This window comes from Biomphalaria glabrata, chromosome 2 (assembly GCF_947242115.1).
Source record: "Biomphalaria glabrata chromosome 2, xgBioGlab47.1, whole genome shotgun sequence".
Classification (NCBI taxonomy): domain Eukaryota; kingdom Metazoa; phylum Mollusca; class Gastropoda; family Planorbidae; genus Biomphalaria; species Biomphalaria glabrata.
Genome location: NC_074712.1, coordinates 21380430 through 21398658, shown reverse-complemented (window position 1 = coordinate 21398658; position 18229 = coordinate 21380430). Strand labels below are relative to the sequence as shown.

The 18229-nt window shown below is 34.6% G+C and overlaps 2 protein-coding genes across 6 annotated transcripts in view; one reads left to right on the top strand and one right to left on the bottom strand.

Moving 5' to 3' along the window:
* LOC106057162 (ribosomal L1 domain-containing protein 1-like) overlaps positions 1–18229 on the bottom strand; it is a 187793-nt gene that overhangs the window by 11359 nt on the left and 158205 nt on the right. Inside the window, exon 2 of one of the 4 annotated variants that reach the window (XM_056022049.1) lies at positions 32–55. Coding sequence is in view for 1 of the 4 variants with exons in the window: in XM_013214256.2 (XP_013069710.2) it covers positions 395–414 (20 nt within the window). In the remaining 3 variants the exon portion in view is untranslated. Of the gene's footprint in view, positions 1–17; positions 172–394; positions 430–18229 lie in introns of those variants that run through there. The other 3 variants (XM_013214256.2, XM_013214263.2, XM_056022050.1) reach the window with 3 other exon arrangements.
* On the top strand, positions 421–14356 carry LOC106057153 (soluble calcium-activated nucleotidase 1-like). 2 transcript variants are annotated; one of them, XM_056022041.1, is made up of 4 exons: positions 421–1248; positions 4010–4213; positions 8187–8453; positions 13268–14356. In XM_056022041.1, exons 1-4 carry the CDS (start codon positions 561–563, stop codon positions 13297–13299), a joined length of 1191 nt encoding a protein of 396 aa, XP_055878016.1. In that variant the 5' UTR covers positions 421–560; the 3' UTR covers positions 13300–14356. The 2 variants fall into 2 exon arrangements, with proteins under 2 accessions (XP_055878016.1, XP_013069699.2); XM_013214245.2 differs by lacking the exon at positions 13268–14356 and having other exon boundaries at positions 8187–13104.

Below are 18229 nucleotides of genomic sequence, written 5' to 3'. Positions count from 1 at the left end.
AAATCAATTTTGCAAACAACTGTTGTCTAACCAAACGTGTTTACTAGATCTAGATCTATATAGATTCTAGATCTATTTCTCGACCGGAAGCATGTGTTGTTTTCAAAATAAAGTTTACAAAATTTAATACTGTTGATATGACCTATGTATATTCTAACTTTTTATTTTTTTAGGTCTTTTAACCAAATAAAAATTGTCACCATAGCAACTAGACTAGTAAAAATTGGTTTTAATTTTCATTAATAAATATCGCATAATATTTATATATTATTTTAAACATTATTTGTTGCACATTTTACGCAGATCTATATTTATATATTTCTAATCCAAACAATATCTATAGATCTAGATCTAGATCTCTTTCATTTGAATATTCGTTTTTAAACATCCTAACTAAAATAGTTTTCCTGGCATCCGTGGTTGACGTGTTGACTATTAGATCTCTATTGGATCTAGACTAGCACACACATTTACTGCTGTCCTATCAAAACAAAAACAAAAAAAACATGGCGATATGCATGAATCCAAATGTAAATAAGACACGTTGACACATTTTGTTCATGTTACCAATTAGAACTCGCTATGAGTATGATTGGCAATCTTTATTTTATACACCCATGAGTCTTCCAGTGGACGACGACGACATCAATATGTTGTCTTCACCATATCCATCCAGTGTTCATGAATGGACAAAAGCCATTCGCCGACCGACATCCTATCGCGTTGGGAATGCCAGGTTTCATTTAAAACCTCGTATCGTTATATACGCCGTATTATTTTCTATATCTATCCTTGTTTTGTTGATTGTGTTCATGCCAAAGTCACATGGATATCACTGCAATTCTGAGCAGTTCGAGCGTTCTATTGCTAAGCATTATAATCCCACTTATCCTTTCACGAATCCATCTAGAACTTCATTGGGTACTGTATATCAAATAGGATTGATTACAGACCTTGACACAAACTCAAAAAGTAAAGAGAAAAAATCTACGTGGTTTAGCTATTATCGCTTGGGCAATCTAACATTATCAGAGAAAAAAGATTCAGTTAAAGTAAAACTCTTTCAACCTAATGTTCTTCTTTCAAGTATAGCTGCTGGTGATAGAGGAATGGAATTATCAGAACTAGTGATATTCAATGGAAAATTATACACATTTGATGACAGAACTGGTATTATTTATGAAATAAACAATAATAATGTGCTTCCATGGGTGATTTTGAATGATGGTGATGGTAGAACTAATAAAGGTTAGTGAAATAATATTAATTATTTTGAAATTTCATAAATCTTTTTTTAATTATAATTATAAAGTAGGCAATAGAGACTATTTCTAAAATGGTTGGACTGTAATTTAACAGGAAGTATATTTCAGGTTGATTTGGAAAACCCTTAGATTTGATTTTTCTTGATATATATTGCTGTCACTGTCAATATTTAAGATGAATATTTGCTTGTAAACACTTCTACAAGAAATAGTTCAAATACCAGTTCACTAGATACAGTTCTATCACTTATTGCCTATTTAACATTTTTTGATGATAACATTTAATTGAATCCTTTAAAAGCATAATATTGTAATAACTTAAGTGAGGCAACTCAACGAGACATAGACGTTTATTTACACGACATCAAAGGTACACAAAACAACATCTATCTTAGGCACAATCTCTCCATATTGGCTCTCTCCTTGGGTGGAAATGGTTCTCTTACTAATGTTGATATCCTTTTAAGTCTACTCTATCACAGTGCGCACCTTCTAGCACTAGCCTGGATGGCAGTGCGCATTGCAGAGTTATAACATTGCCCCCTTCTTAGAGCTTTTCGTCCCGAAAAGAAACAGTGCAGTGGAGGTTTCACAGATCAGGTGGAGATCGATTGGTGGGAACCACAGACGGTAGGGTGCCTGTTGTCCACAAAGCCATCTGCACAGTTTTCCGCAGCCATCGCTTTCTCTTCTTCCAGTTGGCCAGTCGATGCTTGAGACGATATAATGGTCACTGCTACGACCTCATGAAGATAGTCGCTGATGCCAGCCAGCTGACAAAGGGGGAGTAACTGGAAGTCAGGGTTGCCATCCACTTAACACAAATAGAGGTTGGGGCGACCACTGTAGTTCCCAGGGCTGTTGTCCTAAGACGCCAAGTCAGCGGATCTTTTCCATGAACGTCTCGTGACACAGTTGTAGGCCCACAGGTAGCCATGGTTTCAAACACATAGTCTGTCTCAACTTCATCTGTAAGGTAGGCCCATGAAAATCCTTGTAATGTTCATCCACCACTACATCAGGTTTCGCTGGAAATAATTCACAATCGTTCAACTCATTCTCACTGATGTGGTCAGAAGTACACATTTCTGTTTAGTTCAGATCTTGTAGCTGGGTTTCTTGGCATGGGCATTGTCCACGCAGGGTGCCTCCTATACAGTTCTTGTCAATCGCCTGGATGCAGTTGCCAAGCATCGAGTTCTCTCTTATGCCGCTGCCAAAGTCAAATTCGTTGTTTCTGTCTCTGCCATTGTTAGGGCCTGTATTCGTAATTTCACCCAACGACAAGGAATCAGAACCGGTCTTAAGGCTTTCATGGTTCAAGTTCCCATCATAGGTACTGACAGATAAACAGAGGTCTTTAAGGTCCACAGCAGAAAGCTTGGGCGCAGACCCAACGTTGTCTTGATCTGTCCGGCTCATTGAGGTACTCGTTTCAGGTACACCAGGAACAAAAACTTCAGGCACATAACAGACTTCTCTTGTTTGTTCATTTGTCTCTTTCCTTTCCATTCGGCACATCCCATTGAGATCATCACAGCAATTGTTATCACGCCTCTTGTCTTGAAAGTCACTTGCCCACAAGACAGTCACAGATGGCGCTACAATCCCCAGCGCCTCCATCACCACTGTTTGTGCAGCCACAGTCCTGACCAAGTAACTGCCCTTTCACTAACGAGTTCTCTTACTAATGTTGACATCCTTTTAGGTCTAGTCTATCACAGTGCGCACCTGTAGCACTAGCCTGGATTGCGGTGCGCATTGCAGAGTTATAACAATATGTTTAATTTTTATTCTTTTAGTTGTTTTTTTGTTGTTGTAGTTTTTTTTGCTTTTGTCTAACTCAATGTCTGCTGTCTTGTTTTTAAACTGGTGTTTTCATTTGAACACTTTTAAATGATGGAGCAGTTGGTTTTTGTTTTTTATATTGGAGTATAGTATGCTAGCAGTTTTCTGTATCCTGATATTTTTATAATGTTATTTATGTACGATGAGTTTTATGGGTAAAAACCAAGAAAATAATATACAAAACTATAATAAGACCAGCAGCAATGTATGGAAGTAAGACCTGGACACTGACAAAGACATCTGAAAATTTACTTAATATAACACTTGGGAAAGAAAAATTCTTAGGAAAATCTATGGTGCCATACAGGATGAAACAGGGTGGAGGACACGCACTAACCATGAGTTATATCAATTATATGAAGACCCACCAATAGTGAACGAAATAAAAAAGAACAGACTACGTTGGGCAGGTCACCTTGAAAGAATGTCAGACAACAGAGGGGCGAAAATCGTATACAGGCAAAAACCCAAAGGCAGACCCCGAATGCGATGGATAGATGATGTGGAAGCAGATCTGAAGCAGCTTGGGGTTAGGGCGTGGAGACGAAAGGCCCAGGAGAGATCTGAATGGAAGGATGTGTTAAAGCAGGCCAGATCCCTCCATGGGCTGTAGCGCCACTGGGATGGATGGATGGATGGAGTTTTATGGGTTAGAAATATCTGCATCAAAGAAGTCTAATAGTTCTGGAGTAAACTAATGGCACACACAAAAAAAGATTAGTGAAAGGATTGGCTCATTTTTTTAAATTATGGTGTGTCAAGTTTAATATGTTATGAAAAAAAAAAAGCTATCTTTTTGCTTAAAAAAAGAATTAAAGTCTTTTTGAAGCCGGAGATTGTAGTGAATGGGTGAAATTGTAAATATTAACTTAATACATTTGATTTTTTATCTTAAGGTTTTAAATGTGAATGGGCAACAGTGAAAGATCAGCGATTGTATGTTGGAGGTCTGGGGAAGGAATGGACAACCGAACAAGGGGAAGTGGTTAATTTAAACCCACAATGGGTGAAATCAGTCGGACCTGATGGGGATGTTCAGCATCTTGATTGGCATGATAAATACAATGCTCTAAGAGAAAAGACTGGAACTCTTCCACCAGGTTTGTAGAGTTGTCATAATTAGATCTAAAATTTTACATATTTCTTAGCTTTGTTTGCAACTGGCAGTGTTTGTAGTTAACAAGATCACATATAATCTGAAATTATGACATTAGTAGGGTCAATGTCATACAGATTGTAAGTTAGAACATTGATGTACATTATTTGGTTTTAGATGGACAACTGTAATGTATTATTATTGATCATGTATGTATATCTTAAGCTGTGATAACTTTAGATTAGATGATTCATTGTCTTTACTCAAACAGAGCCCACTCCATATTGAATTTAAAGGACATACGAAATATCCAAATATCTGAAACTTAACATTTGAATACCTTAAAATTAAATAAACCATGAAGAATAATCATATATTTCTATTACCAGATTAAAGTTGCATTAAAAAAAAAAAAAGATTTGTTAACCAAACTAGTTTTATGAATATAATGAAACAATTAATCTTGACACTACCTTCTCTATCCCTTTTAATTATTTTTTTTTCACGAGCCTTGTCTTAATTACTTCTAGGTTGGGATGTGACGTAGGAAGTTTTTTTTTTTTTTTCTTTTTTTTTTTAGCATTGCAAGAACATACAGGTTTGCAATTTTTTGTAGTAAAGTTCCAAGGCTAGGTCATCCATGCAGATTGAGATATATTTTGTGAATGCGACAGCACTTAATTCAAATGTTAATAAAATCCATTGAAATACATTGAAATTAGGAAGCTGCAACAGGACTAACCTGTACAATTATTATTGAATTATTTGTTTATTTCATCTGTCCTAACTATTTCAGTCAATGTAAAGCTTAAAAATCATTCTTTAGAGATTTCTTCTAAATCTTTCTCTGCTAATATCTCTTTTTCGCCACTTTTACTTCTAGAAAGTCATTGGAAATGGTGATTAGATAGATCTAGACCAGTGGTCTTCAACCTTTTTTGACCTACTGCCCCCTTTTCGTAAAAAAAAATCTGCCAGCATCCCCCCTCTAAGAAAAACACTTATAAAGAAACATGAGAAGGCGAATTACAACAAAATTTATTTGTTATGCTGTCAATAACACTTATCCCGCATGGGAGATGACCACATGCCAAAGGCAATCTTCTTTGGCGAGCTTAGAGTAGGATGGAGTTACAGAGATGCCCCTGTAAGTGCTCTCACAAAAGCTGCGGGACAAACATTTAAGACACAAAGAAGAGCCATTATTAAAGACATGAGCAAAAATACAAAGAAAACTTAAATAGACCGCCAGTAGACAATGGCTTTGTCGGCACAAAACCCAGGAAAATGTGCAGGTCGCAACTGTGTTTGCATAGTTATGTGGAACACTGCACTCAGCTGTAATCTTCAGAATCGAAGGCCAAAACAGACAATATTATCATTATAAAAAACATTTGTCAAATAATTTACAGAGATTACACACAAAAATAAATTTCATTGTCATGACTTTCTTTTGAATCCTAAGAATAGTCCCCTTTTAATTTTTTTGACTATTAGGACCTATTGCTTTTAGGTTTAATTGTAAATTTAGTTTTATTTTTTAATATAAACATTATTATTGCTCAATTCACTACAAAAAGAAATAAAGCTAATGGGAACCTTATGCTTCCTGCAGTCTGACAATATTAGAAATTTCAAGCTTTAAATTAACCAAAGCTAGGCAAAGGTCTCCTCTAGTCTATTTCTTTGCTTATTCATTAAGTTTGTTACGTATTAAATCTAGGTTAACCATGTATGTTGATGGAAAAACTAAAACATAATTCCATTTTCGACCAGTTTTTTAAATTTTACTGAAACATTTAAATGAAGCCACATCTCCGTTGTGCTTCCAGGGGCGTAGCTAGGAATTTTCCATCGTTTAGGGGCCAGGAGGCTTGACCTCTATGGGGGCCCCTGCATAGTGCGTAATATTTAATTTAAATAATTAAAAAAAACACTCAATTTGCCCCCCCCCCCCCCCCTCATGTGGGGGCCAGGGGGGGATTTTCTAATTCTCCCCCCTCCTCCCCCACCCTAGCTACGCCACTGTGTGCCTCCTATGTTTACATTCCTTTATACTGAAGACATAATTTTGTAAATCTTTTTTTTTTCCTGAAATTCAAATCGAACATCACTAACAGATGTTTAATAATTGTCATTTATATTTAATTTTTGTTTATTTTAGAAGCGAATCGTAATCTTTTCATAGAGCATTGTTATGTGAATGGCATAGATATCAGTGTTTCCAGGCAGTATTTCATTTGTCAACAAACAAGTTATTTGAGATTGAGATTGTAAAACTCTTTAAAATAGATTTAATATCTCGATAAAAGAAAAAAATGATATAATCAATGAAAGTACATTTCTTTCCTAGCAGTCAGAGGTTTGTTTCTTCATTTGCGTTAGATGCCTACCATGTAAAACATTTTTTGTAGCCTGCTTCATCGCCAACCATTGACTCTTCCTGTTTCTAAAAAAAATTAATCAAAATTGTATTTAAGAGCTTAACAAAACAAGCAATAACAAACCCCTTTCGAAATCCAGCAAACAACAAGAGTCTAACATCTTTTTCATCATTTGTTTCACAAAACTGTTAAAACATGAGATTTATTTCGGCATGGGTTTGTATTTTATTTACATTTTATTATTAGATTCAAATAGAAATGAAATTGCTGGCTAAACTTTTCTTGTGTATCATAACTCACTAGGTAAAAGTGAATAAATCTGTTCTATAAGCTATATTACTTATGAAGTCATTGTAACGCCCAACCTCTGATGGTTATGTTATGTCGTCATAAGCTACATAACTAGACAATTTTGAAATAATATTTCATCACTAACAGAAAACAATTCTTTTTGTGTAACATATGTTTGTTTAAAAAAATAATAAATTTGAGTTTTAATCAATTTTCAAACAATATCATAAGACTTTTTTAAAAAAGCTATGCATTTTTCTAAGAGGTCACTAAAACATAGCCTGCTTTGCCTTTTTTGTTTTTAATATTGTTTTAATAGGATATTTTTATAATTGTTCACGAATATTCTTAAATTATTTGTGGATATTGCTATATATTCATGAAGCTGACTTGGTTTCATAACCTCACCTGAAAATGCTGTCATTCAAAGAAGAACATACTTTTTATCTAGAAGTAATTCGCTAAAACTCTTAATGATATTTCCTTACATACCAGTGAGTTTTTATACCAACACTTTATCAATGTTTTTTGTTTAAAAAAAAGGTTAATTTATTTTATTTGAATGTTAGCTTTAACATTTTTTTTTAAATTTATCAATATATTAACATTTGTAGATAAGATAAACTATAATCAAAAAGGCATATTACCTACTTTGGTTATCAAATCTTAAACGTTTATGTGCTCAAGATCTAAGGACACTAGATACCCTCTGATTACAGCAAAAGAGTAAGAATTTATAAATAGAAAATGGGATTCCCTAACTCAATTTCTAACGTTGTTTCGGTTCTTAAATTTGAAGCAAGCTGGTTTGTGTATATTTAGTTTACCAGCTTTAATTTTGAAGAATTTTTAAAGTTTTTTTGTTTCAGTGCACCTTTAGTTTCTTCTTTCCCCCTTCATACCCAGCGCCCCCCCCCCCTCCCCCACCGCCTCTTTGGCTCTCAGCCCCCCACCCCCTTCCAAATCTCAAAAAGGCCCCCAGAGGGTGATAGCGCCCATGTTGAAGACCACTGGTCTAGACTCAAAAGAAAAATATTTTTGCCATCAATAAATAGTTATGATAATCACACTTGATTAGATTGTGCAAAGATTAATAAGAATTCATTAAGGAACCCACTGTCATCTCCTGCTGGATTGCAAAAGGATTAACTGTAGAATAAATATATATTCCTTCTAGACTCTGTATAAAGCAATAAGTCTTCACAATTTAAATTAAACAGCCCTATTTAATTTGCTTTAAAAACAGATTAGAATAAAAAATATTTTAGCAAAACGTATTACATAGACTTTTTTCATTTTCAGGCTACATTATTCATGAATCAGGAGTTTGGAGTGATGTACACAAAAAGTGGTTTTTTCTCCCTCGTCGAGCTAGTACAGAAACCTATGATGAGGTCAAAGATGAGCGAAGAGCAACAAACCTTTTGTTTATTGTGGATGAAGATTTCAAAAACATTGAAGTTCGGCAGATCGGTAAAATAAATCCGACCCATGGGTTTTCATCTTTCAAGTTTATTCCTGCGACAGATGACAATATTATAGTGGCTTTAAAAAGTGAAGAAGATAATGGTAGGATTGCATCATACTTGTTAGCCTTTGATTTAAATGGAAATATTTTAATGCCAGAGTTCAAAATAGGAGATGTAAAATATGAAGGCATAGAATTTGTATGAATTTTTTTTTTTAGTTTCATTATTTTATTAGTGTATCCTTTTTTGGATAATAATATTTATATTATTAATGCTTTCAGATATTTTATAGTAACTATGAATGTGTGAAAATGTTCCCATTGAAACTGATACATATTGCTTCAGAGAATATTACATAGCTTGTTTTTCTTTATATAAAATCAAAGGCCTCTTTTTTTTTTCATGTTTAACCTATTAAATCAAATCTTTTGCACTTATCACATAAAAATAAATAATATCTAAAGAGACTTATCACTTTAAGTTTTGTCGTGTAATTGATTTACAATTTTCTATTATAATTAAGGAAATTAAAATACTTCATATAAATATTTTTTAAGAGATAAAATACAAGCCACAAAAATGATTTTACAGATTATTTATTAAGTAAGTATATTGATCTTGTTTAGCATCCCTATGTAGATAATGTTATCTCTTAAAGCAATGAGATCTAGCATCATATTGGTCAAGCTTTTACTTCCATTTGATATGTGATGAAAAACGTCGACATTTTGATTCACTGTTAACAATGTAGGTCTGGCTTCATTATTGTGTACATTTTCTATTCACTTGATACATTTTTTTTTTGTATGCTGTATAATGTTATGTAGTTGTTTTGTTGTTTTTTTTCTCAAAGTAATAACTAAATTGTAACAGTCTGAAGTGGACCTCTATAGTTGTATTCTTAAACCATTCTATGATAGGACTTACACAAACAAAGTTGACATGTTGTTGGTGTGCATTTTTTATTTTGTAATGGAGTTTGAAATTTCAGGTGATGAATAAACATGACATGTAATCATGTAACATATAATTGCTGCACTAAGGTACAAAGGTTATTGAGGCAAGGTGAAGAAAATATGGTGAAACATAGATAAGCTCTGTGAGGGGCTCAAACCGTGGATGTCCGGGCCGGCCCCATAACTTAGCAGCTACCATCTGCTAGTCTAACATCTGTTTATTAATTTTTTTATTTGGAAATTGTGTCTTTCTTAAATCATAAGATAGAAGTGAAACTTTTATGATGATATCTAATGCTTGTTGAAATGTTCTTACAGTGGTTGAAAGAAGTTTTCTTTATCTTTGTTTTTTTATTTTAATTTTTTTTTTTTTTTTTTAACTGTAATTAAGGAAATCTATCAACATTTTTTTTTATGTTATTTTATATTACATGTTCCTTGAAGTACCATTATCTGACAATGTGCATAAAATGTTGGCATAATTAGATTCTAACTCAATGTATACATATGTTCTGAAAGTCTATATCAACTATTGTATACAAGTGCATCTTTCCAGGAACAAAACTCTTAACCTCTTGAAACCAATGCTTTTCCAGCTAGTCTCATACACTTTGTAGGAATCATCTTTGAAATTATATTCTGCCCCTTTCAGTCTTTTTCCATTGTTTTAGACCAGTGGTGCTCAACCTTATTTGGTCGGCAGGCCATTTTAATTTCCGACAGTTGTGTCGCGGGCCACATCAACAAAAGAAAACAAACATACAAACAAAAAAAAAACAGGAAATAGACAATAAACCATTTTAATTAGAAACCATTGAATCTAGTACTTCATTGATTTAGAAAATTCATCGTAAACCAACTTTTAAATATCCGGCTGCATAGATGAGACGCCAAGTCTGAGCACTGAATCTAGAATTCTATATGTTCTTTCGTGAGACTATTATGTAATATGGGTGTCACCCGATTCATCACTGAAAAGGTTTGTTCTCACAAATAAGTAATTTTTGTTATCATAGCTAACTCGTGTTTTCATAGATTTGGAAATGTTTCTGCAAGCCACACACAGTAAAAATCCATTATCTGAATCATTTTGAAATTTGTCAAGCAGATATGTTTAGCTTTGTAAGTCAACCAGTTCAAGTTGCAGCTCTGTCTGGTTACTTAACACATTGGACGCAGATGAATTTTCGAAACCACGAACTTTGTTCAAACTGAACACCATCACATGGTCCAGTCTGAACACGATCATCATCACCATACTTGTTGCACCTTCAGTAGTCACTCTCACTAATTTCTCCCAAGCAAAAGAAAGGTCCTCTGTGATGGTTGAAAATTTTTTGACAGGAATTTGCTAGTGGTTGTCCCATGCATGCTCCTCATAGCTACTAACTTCTCTGATTTCAAAACTGTTTACCGCGAATAAATACCAAGATATTGAGCGGTTTCAGATATGTTCATAAACTCGGCAGCGGCAATAGAAAACATTTTGAAATCTTGTTTGTCTTTTACATTTGAATGGAGGAAGATGTCTACCCTTTCTCTCGCTTTGTATTATTAAGAGAAAGGTTGACAACGTCAACAGGATTCTTCTTTTCACTAGGCCTACACAGTTCTTCCATCTCTGCTAGCAAACACTTTTTATGCATTCGCCGTAGGAAAATGGTTCTTTGTGGTAAATGTTCTCATCAATCTTCCTTTTTAGGCGAAATCTAGCAATCGCATCTAAAAACATAAATGCCAATTCATTTATTTATGTGTTTGGTTTCATAAAGCTGTTTGTGTCCTTTAAAAGAGCCACTCTATCTTTATTATTCTTTATAAAACAAAATATGGTGGCTTATTATCGGCACCAATCCATTTACCCTAACATAGAGAAAGATTTTTTTTTCAAACTTTTTTTTTTAGGAGAGGGGATTTTCTACACTTTTTGCCAACGTTTCGGAGGGCCGGATGGAGCCACTTCGCGGGCCGTACTTTGGGCATCACTGTTTTAGACACTTCCTCTTCATTCAGTTTCTTTACAGTGTTACAAAAGTCTATTGTCTGTTTTAATGTATCTACAGTATTACAAAATGCTGCTGTCTCTTTTAGTTTCTTTACAGTGCTACAAAATGCTACTGTCTCATTTAGTTTCTTTACAGTGTTATAATTATATGTTCTTACTGGTTGAGAATACAATGCATTTTGACCACTATTGTTTGTTCAACAAAGTAAACAGCACTTGACTAAATATTTTTGTTTAAATAAATCTGAAACTGACTTAAGTGCGGTTTGCACGCTGGACTGTTGTTTGGATTTATCTATGGTCCCGGGTTCAAACCCTGCCCGCTCCCATCCCCCGTCGTCCTGCATTAGGTTTGGACTTGGAAGTAAATTATCTTCAACTCTGAAGGAACATCCGAAGCATGTAAAACATTTTTACAAAAAACACCTGAATTTGTTTTTCATAATTATATTATTCTGACAATTTATTTATTTATGAATTATGTATGAAAAGGTACCAGCTTTTAGATGCCTGATAAACTGTAAAGTGCTCAATTGCTTAAAAGTACCCCTTTCAGATCTTGTGATCTACGGTGCAGATTGGTTTCTGTGGTCCACGGTTAATGAGGGTGTCATGTGGCCAGCACAACAACTAACCGCCTCAATAGCTTCTCTTGCTAATCTTCATGCAGACTTGTTTCTCATTCTTCCTTATCTAATCCAGATTCCTAAACAATTCTGCAGTGATTAGTTGGCATGGATTTTAAAAATATATTTTATGGGCATGTTTAGTTGTGTACTTTAAGAGAAATATTTTTACATGCAGATTTAGGATTTATTAACACTCATCATGTTTTATTGTTTATTATGATTTCTGTGTTCTAGGATTTGGGTTGGCTGCCTGGTTCAAATCTTGCCCGCTCCCATCCCCCGTCGTTTGGACTAGGAAGAACACTATCTTTAACTCTAACATCTGAAACATGTAAAACATTTTACAAATATTTTAACCATGATGTGATTGGGCTCATTGATGTCAAGTCTGTGACCATTAGGGCCTACAATGGCCCTTGAAAAAAAAGAGAGAAAAGTATCAAATTTATATTATGTGTTACTTGTTAGAAGTCATTACTTTTAAAAGATAGTACCTTCATCAGAATGCCTTTTTGTGCTGATACATACAGGATGGCTCAATTTTTTTTTTGTTACACTTAAACCTATGGTTTACCATATTCTCGAGCCCAGACCCATGCATACATTGCTATTTTACTACTAGGATCATTATACATTATACAAGTCTAGACCCAAACAACATGAAAGTCCCATGCAGATACAGTATTGCTATGTTTTTCAAAGCTGGCTCATGATATAATGTGTGACAATTTGTATGAGTCAGAATTTGTGTAAATGTGATAAGTCATGTAGACAGTAAATCAAGTATATGTGTTATAGAAACTTTTTTTTGAGATGTTGAGTTTAATGTATAAAAAAAAAAGAACTCTGTGATCTTGCTGGCTTGGTGTATAATGTAATCATTGGAGCTATTCTTTGGAAGATGTGTACCTGTCCAGCGCAGTTTACCAAACTCATATTTAATTTATTGTTTCTCATGACATAGTCGTTCATCTTGTACATACAGCTATAAGAATAACAAGATTCAGTGGTTGTGTCTTGTATGTAATTTTGAAACAATAGAAATACGCTAAGTTGATTCCTTAAACCAGTGGTGAGCAAACTACAGCATGTGGAATGGTTTAATCTGGCTCGTCAATGATTTATAAAAATTATTTAAAATAACAATGTCACTCCCAAGTTTTTTATGCATGATGACACATTGGAGCAATATCACAAATTTTAATGTATATAATTCATTTCTGGTTGCGTCTATATTTGAAATTCTAAAAAATCACAGTAAACAAATATTCGGTGTCTTTTTAATGTTCTATTAAAAAGTCAAGTTGTTATTTCTTTATTCCAGGTTGCGTGTTGGTCAAACATTTCAACTCATGAAAATGTAATGTTGATTCCAAATGTCATGTTTTTAGAAGATGAGTGGACGTGGAAGCACTTTTTATACATATTGAAGTCAAATATTGTGTCTTATTTGCAATGAAACCATGGCTATCTGTATAATTTCCAAATTTAAAATGTCTTGTTCATAGAATTTGTGGAACATTTGCATCTTCATCTATTTTTGAGCAGTAATAAAACTTTAAAGAGGCTGTCTTATAGGCTGTGTCAGAAGTAGATTGATGGTTGAACCCTACACTCCACTCTTAAAAATAACAACATCCAATTTGAAGCAAACTATGATGAGCTATCATCCAATACCTTAGGCAGCCAAACTGTTTTCAAGTTTTTGTTGGCTTTTCCTAAAATAGCTTGCAATCGCTGTCTTGTACTGACTTGTAGGTTTTTGGGGGGTTTTGTTGTTGTTTTTTCACATAGACAGGTCATAATAATGCAAATGTTTCATGATAGTAAGGCAGATATTTTCATTACATTGGGTATCTACCCATTTTTGTTTTTAATTTTCACAGCTTTTTTTTTTTTTTTAAAGTATCTAAATGTTGCACAAATACTGTCCAATGTACACAAGAACTTCTGTACATAGGATTAAAACAAATGTATTTGTACTTAGAAAGAACTACAAGTTATTTAACCTAAACAAATGTTGAATAGATTGTTGGGATTGTATATAGTTGGTACTTTGTTTCTATATTTCAACAGCCTAAAAGAAAATTCATTGTGCAAAATCAGTACGGGTCATGACCCATGTTGAATAGGTAGTTATTTCTTCGTAAATAGTAACATACCTGTATGTACCCTACTATCTATAGTTTGTAGTGATTTTATTGCTACATATTTCTAGTGATATGAATAGTAAGAATTAATTTCTTATTTAAGAATTAAGTTTGAAAAAGCTATTTGTATGTTTTCTTTTTTGTTTTTTTTTATGCTTAGAGCTATGGTTAGGAAACACTAGGTCCTAAAATATTTGTTAGAAAAAAATATTGTATATTTATTATGAAAATAATATTTTGAAATAAAATTCAATCCAAATTTTTTTCAGTTCGTTTTTTATTTTGGTTTTGAATTTAAAAAAAACAAAAAACTCTTGGAATAAGGACTTCATTTCTGAGAGAGAACAAGTGACTGGACAAAAATGTATGGATGTACCATGGGCGTAGCCAGGGGGGGAGGGTTGTTGGGGTTCAAACCACCACCCACCCCCACCCCCCGAAATGAAATCCCCCATCGTGACTGAATTTTTGCTTTTTGTTTATTTTAGGTGAGATTTTAATACAAAACCACAACTTGCACCAGCGCAGCCAAAGGTTATTAGTTTAAAACCCCCTACCTGGGGGGTTTGCAGTCAAATTCTCTCTTCTATATTACAAAACCAAAAAAAAAAAATCCAAGAGCATAACTCAGGAAGATTTTAAAAGCACCTCCGAAATGTACGACCATCTTCACTATAAGACTATCCATACAGCAGTCACCAGATTCTGTGAGCGTAGCAAAGAGAGGGTTTTGTGTTTACCCCCCTCCACCGGGGGTTAGAGCTAAAAACCACTTCTTCAATATAGAAAAAGCAAATTATACACTCAAAATTCTATGAGCGTAGCCAAAACCGTTTTGAGTTCAAACCCCCTTCATCTGGGTTTAAAGCTAAAAAAATACCTTTTCATTATAAAAAAAAAGCTAATTTCACACTCAAAATTCTATGAACGTAGCCAGGCCAAGTGGGGGGGGGGGGAGTGAATTTAAACCTCCTCCTGTGAGGTTTGAAGCTAAAAAAAATACCTCTTTAATATAAAAAAGCAAATTACACACAAAATGCTATGATCGTAGCCAACAGGGGTTTTGAGTTTAAACCCCCCTTCAGCGGGGTTTCAAGCTAAAAACACCTCTCAAATATAAAAAAAAAAAGCAAATTACACACTCATAAATCTATGAGCGTGGCCAGAGAGGTTTTCAGTTTAAAGCCCCCTTCAGCGGGGTTTGAAGCTAAAAAAAAAACTTCTTCAATATAAAAAAAAAAGCAAACTACACACTCAAACAAACTATGAGCGTAACCAAAGGTGTTTTGAGTTTAAACCCCCCTTCAGCAGGGCTTGAAACTAAAAAATACCCCTTCAATATAAAAAAAAAAGCAAATTACACACTCAAAATTCTATGAACATAGCTAGGCCAAAAGGGAGGGGGTGAGTTTAAAAGCCCCCTTCTCCAGAGGACTTTTTAAAAAGTTAAAAACCCCTACTGATGGTTTTGAGTTGAAAATCCCCCTACAGAGAGTTTCGAGGTTGAAAACCTCTCTCTTCAACATTATTCTAAAGCAAACTACAGTCACCAAAGTCTATGACAGTAGCTAAATGGGGTTTTGAATTTAAAAAGATGTAGATTTTTTAGTTTAAAACCCCCCAACAGATGATTTTGACGATAAAATTTCCTTTTTCGATATAAAATCTAAAGCAAACTAGTCACCTAATTCCAAAAGCGTAGTCAAGAGAAGTTACACATTTCTACCAGTGGCTGGGCTCCATTAATAAAGTGCAGTGAATAGTCATCTGCCGAAATTGAAAAATACTAAATCTGGCTCAACAGAGATGGCTAAGACAGATTTTAGGAGTCAGTTATAGAGATCGGGTCTAAATCAAGGAAATCCTATGCCGAACTGCGAGTCGACCCCTTAGTAAGGTTGTGAAAGAGCGTCGCATGAGGTTTTCGAGACCTCCGACAAAATGAATGACGCATAATAAGAGTTGCGATGACATCCTAGTACAACTTGGCGCCACACTTTCATGGAGGTCCTTAGAGCAGGTGGGAAGAGGCTTCAGACATTGCCAGTGACAGATTTTTGTGGAAACAGCTTACCGCCAAATACGCCGAACGGCGCGGGAGGGTCTAAGTCAGTAAGAATAGCAGATTAGGTTTTTGACATAAAACTTTTTAAATAGCAGGATAATGCACTGTAGATACCCCAGAATATGCATTTTGTTGGCTTTCAATACCGGAAATAGTGCTTGGCGGCCCCGCGCTTGGGGAGATCTCAGCGCTCCCCCATACCCCCTTGCTAGCAAGGACGGGGAGTCTACAATGTTTCCACTAACTCCAGGAAGAATCTATTCTAGGGCACAACAAACGTCTTCCAAAAGAATGAAGGTCAGAATGTAATAAAGATTAATTATGTACATACACAGACACACATATTTTTTCTTGCCGAAAAAAAATCCTGGCTACGCCCATGGGATGTACGGTACTGTGAAGTGAATACAGAAAATATGATTTCTTCAACTAAGGATTTAGGTCCTCATGCAGTTGGCCAAGAGTCAATGTCTCTACAATTTTAGGAGAACCTTTTCGTTGACCAAAGGCCAAGCAAGCATTTTTTTTTTTTTGACAACTAAAACTTATAGGAAGCGTGGTCAAGAGGCTAAGTGCGCTGGAACTTGGCTAGGCTTAGCTGCCTATGAAGGGTTAGGGTTAGGGTTTTAGATAGTTCCCATACTCTGATTTCACCAACTCTGTAACAGAAAGATTTATTTTGTGGCCTCAGTAAAGGCTCAGTTTGATCATTTTCATGTTTATGCATGTTTATTGTATTTTCTATACAGTATGAGACAGACATAACTATGGGAACATTTTCTTAGTTCTATAAAATGGCAATGGTCGCCAGAATCAATCGTTTATATCCATTTCATCATCTTTCCTTTGCGTTCCCTCACGGAACATAGTAAAACCACGCCACTCTCCACGGTAACTTGCTAATTTTTTAATAGTTTCCCAGCTCTTTCCTGTCCTCTCGACTTCATTTAGTATACTGCTTCGCCACGTTCGTTTTGGTCTTCCTCTATGTCTTGTTCCCTGGGGGTTCCACTCTAAGGCCTGTCTAGCTCTGTTGTTGGTATCTTTTCAAAAGGTGTGACCAATCCATCTCCACTTCCTCTTTAAGATCTGCACCTCTATATTTGTCTGCCCACTAATCTTCCACAGTTTGGTGTTGTGGAAAGTTAATCAAATTTCTATTTCAGTACTAAATTTCTTTTCAGATTAACAAGTTCCAGTGTAAGGAATTTTCAGAATATTTTATTCAGTAACTAACCATTCTATTTATAAATGCAGTCTACTTCGGCAAAATCATTCACGCAACTCTTCAATGCATTCTTTAAAATTAACTTGATCATCGACTTGGTTATACATAAGAGGTAAACAGTTTTTTTTAATTTTGAATACTGATATCATTTAAAAAGCAGTAAAACAAAATGTTTCCTTGCTCCTTGTCATGTTATAAATTAGGTCATTGAGATGTCTAATATCATCAACTAAAGTAAAATGCTTCAACATCCATTTTTCATCACATTAAAGAGCTCTTGCTTGGGCAGCACTACCTTCATTGACGGTTTAATTTACCTTATTTGATGAGTTCCTAGACTTCTTCTTGAAATATGCCTGACCATCTGGTTTTTCCTTTAAGAGTTCTTAAAAAATTTTGAAATTATCAAATCATCTAATAACAAAAAGCTTAACTAGGTAATATAAAAAATGTTCAAGGCTTACTAAATGGAGTATACATTTGCATGATGCAAACAATAACAAAATCAAAGTTTTTTCTTCTCCGATTTGTTTTATAACATGCGGTCATTAGGGCGTCATAACTTGTAACTTAAAATCCTGTTGAACCTTTTTTCTTCTGTGACATCTTCAGTCTGTGCTAATGGGATTACTTGAATCCAACCATTAAATGTTAAACAAGATACAACTATAAATAAGAGCTTAAAATGCTGTTTTCCTTTAAAAAAAAAAAAAGGGGGGGGGGGGCGCTTTTGTTCCTAGTTAAGTCCAAGGGTACCTGTAGCTTATTTTGTTTCTGCAATATTTTCTGCCAATGCCTATCAATTTTGCTTGAAATTAAGGCACATTCCTTGTTCCATATGCT

What these genes read in the sequence shown, in the direction of transcription:
- LOC106057153 (XM_013214245.2), top strand. Translation starts at nt 561, where the DNA reads ATGTTACCAATTAGAACTCGCTATGAGTATGATTGGCAATCTTTATTT. An exon ending in TGATGGTAGAACTAATAAAG is followed by an intron (nt 1,249 to 4,009) that starts GTTAGTGAAATA and finishes TTTTATCTTAAG; the next exon opens with GTTTTAAATGTGAATGGGCA. An exon ending in GACTGGAACTCTTCCACCAG is followed by an intron (nt 4,214 to 8,186) that starts GTTTGTAGAGTT and finishes TTTCATTTTCAG; the next exon opens with GCTACATTATTCATGAATCA.